General features: G+C 38.6%; 1 protein-coding gene across 1 annotated transcript; it reads right to left on the bottom strand.

The window, feature by feature from the left end:
• Positions 1–573: 573 nt before the first annotated feature.
• LOC103723363 (uncharacterized) lies at positions 574–9,248 on the bottom strand. Its single transcript, XM_008814256.6, has 13 exons — positions 8,537–9,248; positions 4,094–4,231; positions 3,830–3,911; positions 3,641–3,717; positions 3,061–3,167; positions 2,491–2,602; positions 2,083–2,199; positions 1,903–1,994; positions 1,747–1,813; positions 1,586–1,664; positions 1,360–1,451; positions 1,043–1,186; positions 574–941 (listed from the first exon to the last, which is right to left on the bottom strand). Exons 1-13 carry the CDS (start codon positions 8,762–8,764, stop codon positions 921–923), a joined length of 1,356 nt encoding a protein of 451 aa, XP_008812478.3. The 5' UTR covers positions 8,765–9,248; the 3' UTR covers positions 574–920.
• Positions 9,249–10,712: the final 1,464 nt, after the last annotated feature.

The following is a 10,712-nucleotide window of genomic DNA, read 5'->3' as shown; positions in this document are numbered from 1 at the left end:
ACGCAAGCAAGGATGCAGCAAGAAGAACTTGGCCCTCCTCATTTCTGATTACCAAACCAAAACCAGCACCAGCACCAGCACCAGCACCATTGAGGCAAACAAAACCATCGAAGTTAACTTTAATTTATCCCGGCTGCGGGAGCGTCCTAGAGAGCGACATAAAAGATCCGCCAATTCACACGGTATATAACAGCCCCAGATACCAGACTTTTGCAGCTCTGAACCTGTCAAAGATCTCTAAAATTCAGAAGCTAAACTATAAGCTCTGCTTAAGATTTCTGCAGCACCCATCATCCTGTCTTGGAAAATTTCTTCATATCCAGCTTTCCATATAGGATACAGGTCAGAAGGTCCACGCCTTCTTTAACTGCTAGGCATGAGCAGATGCATGTGATATACATTGGAATTAGTGAATGACCAAAGAAAAATGCTACGCTACATATTAATTCAGGCACGGAGCATGCACTACATTCTTTACTAACCATACTTATGGAGGGCCGGATGTCAGCCTAATATATAGTCTTCTTGTTCCCACAGAGAGAGAGAGAGAGAGGGAAAGCAACACAAAAGGTATAGGATAATATAAGCTCAACTGCTCATACTAATGTAAGTTGTAGATGCCATGAAAGAGACAAATTACAATCTATACCTGCGCACTACCTTTCAAGCTACCACCTTTTACGTGCTAAAACGAGCAATGCAAATAAGGCCCCGCAACAGAACGGTAAACCTTGCAACATCTAACTATAACCATATACAAAACCGAGGCCCAGCCGCTGTTTCTTTAGAGGTGTTGAAATGGACCGAAGTGTTTGGCAGTTCTATCTTGGTGAGAGAGTATCATATGCATCCTCCATTGTACCAATGTAACGGAAATTGCGGCTACGGCTGGTTCTCCCACCAGTGCTTGTAGAAGATGATCAAATTCCAAGAACCTTCAGCTGTTAGTCAAAGAAAAAAGAGGGCAGCACTGTTGAGACCATGTTGTGATCAACAATTGGAAAGGGAGCGTACAATTTCCACAGAGGTCAAGAGAACTCACAAGGTTGTTCTGAGGTTCACCCCAGTAGAAACCCTGGACCAGAACTGGCAAGACGTTGCAGGCTATTAGGATATAAATCATCAGTGCATGCATTCCCATCCATTCCATTGCACAGGTTGGTCGCCTAAAGCCATAGACATCAACCTGTCGTGTCAAAGAAAGATAACCGATCAAATAATAGACTTAGTGAGCTCGGCCAAAATACTTTTTCACCAATAGCAGAAAATAATCAGACCGAGTTCCATTTTCCTTGGAACGGAAATGGTAGTAAAAATGATCTTAATTTGAAAACACAGAGATTCATTTCTGTATCTGACCAGCACATATATTCCAGCAAAGAGAATCCCAGCTGCACCAGCAGTGACACATGTGTAACTTAATGAGTATAGAGCCTTGTTCATATGCAGTCCTATGACAAGAGAAGGATTTGACGAGTTCAAAAATAAAGTATTATAATCAAAATGACATTTTTAATCCAGAAAAAAAGAGGAAGAAAATAAAGATCAGAGTGGCATGAACAAGAAATCACAAGCTGCTTCATACCAAAATAATCCAGTGAGAAGGCTAAAGCTAAAAGGAAGAAGGAAGGAATCATCCACTGAAAGATTCTATCCTTGTGATCCTGCAATTTGTTCAAGAATGTTAAGCTTTCAATATAAAAGATTTTTGTTGATGTGAATGACAACCTAGAGAGATACCGATACCTCAAAATGTACAATAACATGCCCAAATTGCAAACCGATCAAGCAGGTAACAACTGCCATTATGGAACTGCAGTGTCAACATTAAATGTTGCTTTAGTTACCAGAAACAAAAAAGCAAGTAGGGGATTAATATCAAGAAAGAAAATGATAGGTTACCTAAGTAGCCCTTCAGGATCAAAAGGTGCCTGACACCAGGAAGGAGCATCTGGTGGAAGTGGGCCATTATCTGGTGAATTTATGCTGCATTGCTGCAGAGCGAGTAAGGAAATGAAAGATTATGTTTTTTCGAAGAATAAAAACGCAATGGGGTATGAGTTAATTAGTGTCTCAAAAAACCTTTGTCCTTTCATAAACTGGGCGTTTGTATAGATGTTGGATACCCAGGATTTTGTGGTCAATCATACCAACAGCATTGCAAGCAGGTCCAGTGTCACCCCTGACTCCACACTTCACCTGATGAAGATTATGAAATCTTAACACAAATGTGTACACCAATACAGAACACGGCATTAAAAGAGAAAAACTAAAATAAAGTTAAATCTGTCTACCGCTGATGTACATAACTGGAGTACCAGCTAGAATTCTATTAGTCATTAGCCTCTCACTACCAATAAGAAAGCATGAAATGGAAGCCGTGCAAGCTGACAATATTCCAGTTATGAAGATCAAATACAGGAAGTATTCATCCGATATACAATAGCGAAAAAAACCAGTCTACATGACAGAGCAGAAATTGGGACTTACTGAGAAGATCTTGGGACTGGAGGCCGCCTCTGGTATCTCATACTCCCAATCAGGAACATACAACCCATATAAGAAGGCCATGTAAATGGTTGTAAGAATCAAACCGACCAACCTAATTAGAAAGGAAAAGAGCAATTAGCAACTGCTTCTTTTCAAAAGATTGTATGCACCATAACCAAAAATTTCATTCACATCACTAAATAACTACATGTAAAAGAAAACGTTGATAAATAATATCAACACCATAAATTAATTAATCAATCTAATTTGTTTGTCTAATTCCTCCTTATAGCATCTCTCTCTCTTCAATTGATTGAACTCTATATTTTTCCAAATCTTTTGCATTATTTATCAACAATAGAAAATTCCAACTTTGCCAAATCAACCTCAAGGCTGATGTTATTATAGTGACCATATATGCAGCGGCGTTACTTCAAAGCAAATTATTAGGATGCAAGCATATTCCGTCTCTGTCTATCATAAACTGACAAGAAGGAACCTCCCATAAAGTAACAAAAAAAATATCGACATCCTATAATTGACTGGCCAAATGTATGCAATCATACTCACAATTGGAATCTGTATCTCCACAGCAAGGAATATCCAGAATCCACATCATCATCACTTCTAAACCATATTTCACATATTGCTACTGACAGATAGGCTATTGCAATTCTCTGCAGGGAAAAAAATACTTCAAGTGATTGCATGTAACCATGCCAAAAGGATATGCTGCAAAAATAAAAGCCTAAAGACTTCATTTCCAATCACCAATCCACATGAGTGACCAGTGTAGATTTTTGTAGTCACTTTCAGCATTATAACAAGCAATAAGTATATGATCATAACTCTACATTGCTTAAGGGAAACCAATATTCAATAATTATCTACTATATGGTCAGTGTGGATATGCATTCCAACATTATAATTCCAAAAATCAAGATACGATGACATTGAGGAAGGTATATATCATGTAAGCATCCTACTGTCTGCGTCATGAATATGGGTTAAACATGTATGTCAGGCACTGCAAAGAAGCGCACAGCCACCAAAACATGGATGTTATGACTCATCAGAATTTTAAAAAATTTAATGACCCTGAAAATAATGCAAGAATGTATAATAGGTCAGAATCAGTGAGTAAATAGACCTGTAGTACACCCATCCATCGTATACTCATAATATCAACTCCATAAGTTAGACTGTGAATGCCATGAAAATAGCCACCTGGGCAGAGTAGACAAGTTGAGTGTAAGGAACTCAGAGAGAACCTAAATATTTCTATAGAATGGAATAGATGTCATATCCATCAAAACAGCAAACAGTACAAGTTAAATACCTTGAAGAATGAGACCTAAAATGGCAAGCTTCAGTGCCCGAAGTACCGCATTCTTAGTTGCTGCAACACTGTCTGAGACTCTCTACACACAGGATAAATTGTAATTAGCCTCTTTTATAATTTCAAGGTTCATACTGTCATTATAATCCTTGCCATATCATTCTTTCTGATGATGAAAGGCATGTGCACTCTAAATGCATTCGACACTACCATAAACTTGATGTATGAAATTCCAACAAAGCAACAAATGATTTGTAAGCTTACCTTATATGCGAGTCCCAACGCAACTCCAACAATAAATAAGAAAAATGGCATGACAAAATCAGCGAGGGTTACACCATCCCATGGTGAATGATTGATTGCTGAAACAAATGCTCCAGCATCATCTACCAAGATCATCAGCTGCAGATAAAAATATTAGAAGGTAATTGCAAGCACTTTGTTGGAAAGAAACACATCAGATGCGGCTGTGACTAAATTGGGTGTGGCTGTGAAACACATTTTAGTCAGAATACTCCAAAATCCATCACTCCACTTTGCATAATAGGCTGATTAGTTGCAGCTGAGTTTTGTAATAGTAGAAATTCTTAATATCTATTACATCATTCTCCACTTTCTCAATGCAACTCCCATTAAAGTAAAACCACAATACTGCATATTTTTTCCCGGAGGCCTATTCAATTTCTCATTTCCCTTATTTTCATTGAATCTCCTTTAGAAAATGTTTCAGCTTTAACAGAAAACAATTGTTTAATCTGAATCTTATTTATTCCAGTTTAGCGGTGGGTTGAGTGCATATTATGTATATATAAACTAGACATTCAACAGGTATGCAAGAGGAGAAGGGGATGCTTAGACATACAGTTAGATGAGCACAAATACTGCAAACTATATAATCTTGTAGTCAACTAGAGAAAGCAGGCATAACTAGATATAGTTATATCAATGCCATAGTAATGTACAATAGTTTTGACCAAAAGAATCATATAGCGAAGGTTTGTTAAAAGTATTCCCTTGAATTGCTAATGACCTTAGGACGGTACATGCAAATTGCAAGAACACAGAGAGGGTTTAGACTTCCATCCACTAGGAATCAGAGTGTAAGCAAATTGCAAAGACGGACATGCGCAAGCCCGGACTTAGGTTCTAGGGTCGAACCTACCGCATGGATTGTAATTCGTAGGATCTAGGCCATTTTGAGGGGAAGGTCAACGGCCATGGTACCTCTTCTACGTCTAGGCAGTTGGACTCGACCCAAGTTTGTTTTTCAGTAAATCGAAAAAAAATTACACTACTATAAGGGGCCGTTTGGTTGGAGGCAATCTAGTATCGAAAAATAAATCTCATGTCAAATTATTATGTTTGATACAAAAAGTGGATAAAAAAATGATAAAATAAAGGGTGGATCCTATGTCTTCTAAGAGAGATAAAACAAATACCACTAGAAGGTGGCATTTATTTTCTGAGGTAATCTAAAAATATCATTTCTTAATGGAATACCCTCACTTATATTATATTAATATGGTATTCATTATATTATATAATTGATATTAATTATATTAATATATATTATATTAATATTATATTGCATATATTATAAATATATTAATATAATGACTAATAATATTTATAAATAATAATATATTTAATATTCTAATATATTTATTTATTCCAAAATTTACTAAAATTTATTTATCATGAGAAATATATATTTTAATATATGTATAACTAATTTAAAAATATTTATTAACTCATGTAAATATATTTTAATATTTGAAATAGGCAATATTAACAATGTTTATGTAAGTGGGCCATAAATGGCCAATAAATGGATTGAGAAAAATATGTTATTACTTGAATTGTCTATTGAAGAATATTGTTGAAAATTTGGCAATATTCTTATATAAGATTAACTCTAACCAAAATAGTACTTTTTTTATGTCAATTTTTAGAATAATTTTTCCACCAACCAAATATAATAAAATTTACTTTCTCCTGCAATCATTTTTAAGATATATAATTTTCAGAATTCATCAGATTATCCCATAATCTGACATGCCCCAACCAAATAAACCCTAAATACATCATTAGGAATTAAAAAATAGAATGGTAGATCAGCTATAAAATTTTAGAAATTTTTGCATCTATACCTTCCAAAATATATAAAATTATATGAATACCCTTGTAAAATATTATTTGCATATATACCCTCATAAAATATTTATTTTGCATGCATACCCTTCAGTTATTTTTTTATATATATGTAATGCCATTAAAAATAAACGATTAAAATTAAAATTACTAAAATACCCTTACAGGTAGCCATAAAAAAATTTTATATGGATATATATGCAAATAGCAACTTTGCAAGGGTATTCAATTACATATATTTAGGAGGATATACACTTACAAAAATATAATAAAAAATGATAAAAATCTAGTATAGATAATTCATTAAAAAAATAACAAAAAAAATTAAATCATGTTAATATCAACTCTTATACAATCAATTACGAAATTCTTGCCCAAAAAACCAACAACAACTTAACATTTACAAATCACTAAACAATATTTTACTAATCTAAACATCTACAATTAATTTAAATTCGATATGGTTTAATCTTTTAAAAATAATGAAGAATATGTAGATGTGATAAATTCAATAATAATAATTATATCAAAATTAAATGAAGAAATTACCAAAATGATCATCTAATATTCTAACTTGACCAACTCAAGATTTTTTTAAAAAATTAACAATGTGACTCGACCTTTTTTTGACTTATCGATGCAACTGAATCATAAAAGTGAGCAAATTTCAGCAAAATTTTGATTTCTTTTTAATGAATTTTTTGAATATATGCCCTTCTAAATATAAAAAATTGTATAAACACCCTCGTATTGTTGTTATTTGCGTGTATACCCTTATAACTTTTTTTGCATATCTACCCATAAGAATATTTCAATCATTTTAATTTTAAGTTGTTTATTTTTTAACGACGTTAAATGGTATAGATACATATGAAAAAAAAGAAAGAAAGATATAAATGCAAATAGTAATTTTACAAGAGTATTCAAGCAATTTTGTATATTTAGGAGGGTGTACATGAAAAAAAATCCAAAATTCTATAAAATAGTTCTTGTATAATTGGCTACATAAGATAGTTCATGTATAATTCAATAAAATTGGACTTATGGCAGTTCAATCTCTCATGTAATCATTCTTATCTTCACATATACCCCAAAAGGCAATAGGAAGGCCCTCCTTGTATATTTTTAAATTAATTGTGAGCATAATGAAAAGAAAACAAATAAAAGGCCAAGAAAAATCGAAGATAAAGGTGAGGGGGAATGAAAAAGGAAAAAAGAAGCGAAGTCCTTCGAAACAGGACCGAGGACTACGAAGCCATCCATCCCTACCCCATCCACTTAATGGTCAGCTGACAAGTGGCACACAGCCAGGAGCCTGGCCGGATAGCAAGTAGAGCCTACCCCATCCACTCAATGGTAAGCGGACAAGTGCACATCACAGCCAGCGGCCCTGGCCCGGAAAACAAGTAGAGCCGCTGAGCAGTCGCCACCGTCGAACAGTGAACTTACCAGTTCTTCAGATGGCAGGCAGGGGATGGCGACAGGGACCATCCAATCCAGCAATTTAAATTGGTTAATAAAAGAAACACAGAAGACCCAGGCATCACACATGGTTAAATGCGGATGGTGTTTCGGTTTCCTCATCCTCGCCCAAGGTGAGCGTAGGACGTCGGTGGATAAGACACTTTACCAATCGAATCTTTGTAAGAGAAACCATAAAAGCTAAAGGACCGGTGGCTTCTATTGATTACATCCCAGCCATTTAGGCCAAGGGGTGACGGAGATGAACATCCAAATGGAACCACCGATCATAGAGATAAGGTACTCGAAAGCGGAAATGGAAGCAAGAGGAGGATAGGAGTGACTTTTATGAGATTATACCAAAGAGGCAAGGACATGCTTTATGATGCCTCTCCATTTGTGACGTTTGGTTTGTGCAAACATATCTGGAAACTTTTTGGCCACTGAACAGGCGGCCTAGAACAATTGGCGGAATCGCGGTGAAATTTGATAAAAAGAAGAAATTAGATTGCTGATCCTGGTAGAGGGTTTGTGAAGAGGATACGAGGGAGATTAAACGGGGCCCATTCTAAAATACCATCCAAACTATCTTTCTGTTTTTTGGCGGCAGCGCATTCGTCTCAAACCATTCTTTTAGATGTAATTTAATGCACGGAGCCAACTAAAAATATGACTAAATAATTCGACGCAGCAAATAGATATCTCTTGTTTTTCATCCATATACGGATACTACTGACTTGCTTCAGCCCGGAAAAAAAAAATAAAAGTGAAAAAAACGGAGAGAGAATCGTGCTAAATAGAAAGAAATCCGGTCAATTTTTCAGCAGGAAAGCCGGAAGATAATTCTGGAAAGCACGTTCCACCGAAAACAACGGATCCAAATTAAGTAAGCAAATATCGAAATTCTTATGGCGTCGCTGATTTTTTCTTTTTAATTTGTCTGGTGAATCACAAATATATTTAAAAAAATATATAGCCCAAGAAAGCGAGAGTAAAGTAAAAAATGATTAAGGAACCATGGGGGAAGTGGAAATTTCAGTAGGAGGAGGAGAAATGGAAGCAATGAAGATGGAGATGGATCTTGTGGAATCTTACCGCGACGGTGATTCCCCGGAAGACGTCGAGCGAGACGAGGCGCTGCCCCTTCCTGGCGGAGGCGGCGTCCCTCCCGCCTGCGGCGACCGGCGAGGATCTGATAACCTTTTTGCCGGACTCGATGTCGCCCTTTTGGGGGAAGCCATCGTCGCCTTCGACGACGAGGAGGTTCTTGTTGGGATCGGCGATCCCGCTGCCATCCCCATTGATGAGCTCGTACATTCCCATGAGATCTGGTACTAAGCGAGGCCCGCCGTGTTATGGAGGATCGACGGGCGGGGCGGGGCGGGGCTACGTGGAAGGGGTAGCGAGATCCGAGGAGGGGCGCACTCGGATAACAAGAAAGAGTTACTAAGAGACGGTCGCGGATCTCCACCGCATTGCAGTGGAGAAGGACGGGATGGAGGAAGGGAAGGGAGGGGAGTAATTTAAATAGCGGTGGTGGTGGTGGTGGAAAGGGAAAGATGGATGGGAATCGGAGATTCGGAGGGGAGGGTGGACTGCCCCTCTCCCTTCCCTCCGCTCGGTAACCGCTCCGTCTCTTTCTTTTTTTTTTGTTGTTATGGTTGCTGCCGTCGGCTTGGCTTCTCCCCTCCAGGCTCTCAGCCCGCCTCCCTATTTATCAAGAAAGCAGGCGCACCACGGAGTGCCTTTACTTTATTCTGCTGAATATTGATTTCATTTTATTATATTTAAGGAAGTAGCAACTTGCAAGTGGGGGGTTAAATTGTGAGACCCTCCTGATTAATATCATTTTTGTGCGCCAGCAAGAGGAGCAATACATGGAACCATGATCGTGTAGTAAATGCCTTCCTACGTTGGAACCCCGGTTGTGAGACTCCGGGGACTCGACCTAGACCTAACTTGGATTTGAATTTGACCTGCCTGGACTCCGATATCTAACTCCACGTCCGCTGGCACTGAAATTCAACAACTCTTTAGAAAACAGAGGCACCTGGAGAATGATAATTTTAGAAAAAAAATATAACTACATCTTTCAAATTTAGACAAGAAATATATCATTTTTAAATTTTAATTTTTTTTCTATTAATCATCATAGTATATTAACCAGACGAAAAACTTTACCATACGATCATCATGTAGTAACTTAAATGCTCTTCTTGGCTGTAACAGAGGTTATTCTTGGCGACGGTGGGGCCGACGATGAACGTGGCCAAGTTGATACTAACAGACTTCAAGCAATAAGGGCTTTTTAAGGCCTACATCCTGCTATTGACACTGGCCAAGCTCATCGGGTTGATGTAGCTCTGCCTCCTCATGATGAACACTAGGGGTGCCTTTGAAGTGGATACAACCTTCCAATGGCACAATATAACAAGGTATTCTATATCTATCTTTGTTGGGGGGAATAAGATTTTTTCCCAAATGACATAAATGCCCCTAAGAAGCCATACAACTTCCGACCCCGGACGGCCGAAGTCGGCGTCCGACTTCGGAACGCCCGACCTCGAGACCTCCGGCCTAAGAAAAACCCCGATGTTCGAGATCTACTCTTGTCAGCCACCTACTACGGCCGTGCGCCTCAGAGGTCTGGCCGAGGACCATACCCTGACGCCCCTCTGGCATTTATTGCGCATGGTCGCTGTAACTCTCCGGCTTACTCCACAATAAATGCGGATCTCCGGCTTACTCCACAATAAATGCGGATCTCCGGCTTACTCCACAATAAATGCGGATCTCCAGCTTACTCCACCATAAATGCGCATGGCTCCTGTCATCTACGGACTCTCAGCTCTCCACGGCAAATCAGCCCAGCAGAGTCTAGTCAACTATGATAAGTCTCCGATCTCGGCCATACCCCCGACACCAATGCAATAATTCGTCTGACAGCGTGCTAGTTCGGGTTATACGACGCCCTCACCGCCGACATCAGGGCAATGATTCGCCTGACCATGCGCCGACCTGAACAACATGCCGAGCCGTACTACGGCCTCGCTCTGTTACATCGCAGGTAAACCAACCCCCGCCTATAAAAGGGAGCCTTGGCCTCTCAGGAGGGGGTTGGAAGATTGATATACTCTACAGACATTATTTATCTCCCTTTCGACACTATTTGCCCCCTCCCTGACTTGAGCGTCGGAGGGCCGGCGCCGGAAAACCCGGCCACCGGTTCGTGTGCAGGCACCCGGACGGAGGGCACCGCCAACTGACGGAT

This window comes from Phoenix dactylifera, chromosome 13 (genome assembly GCF_051530095.1).
Source record: "Phoenix dactylifera cultivar Ajwa chromosome 13, Ajwa_hap1_PhDact_Kaust_v1.1, whole genome shotgun sequence".
NCBI lineage: Eukaryota > Viridiplantae > Streptophyta > Magnoliopsida > Arecales > Arecaceae > Phoenix > Phoenix dactylifera.
Note: the sequence above shows the minus strand (reverse complement) of the source record. Positions and strands in the feature narration are given on the sequence as shown.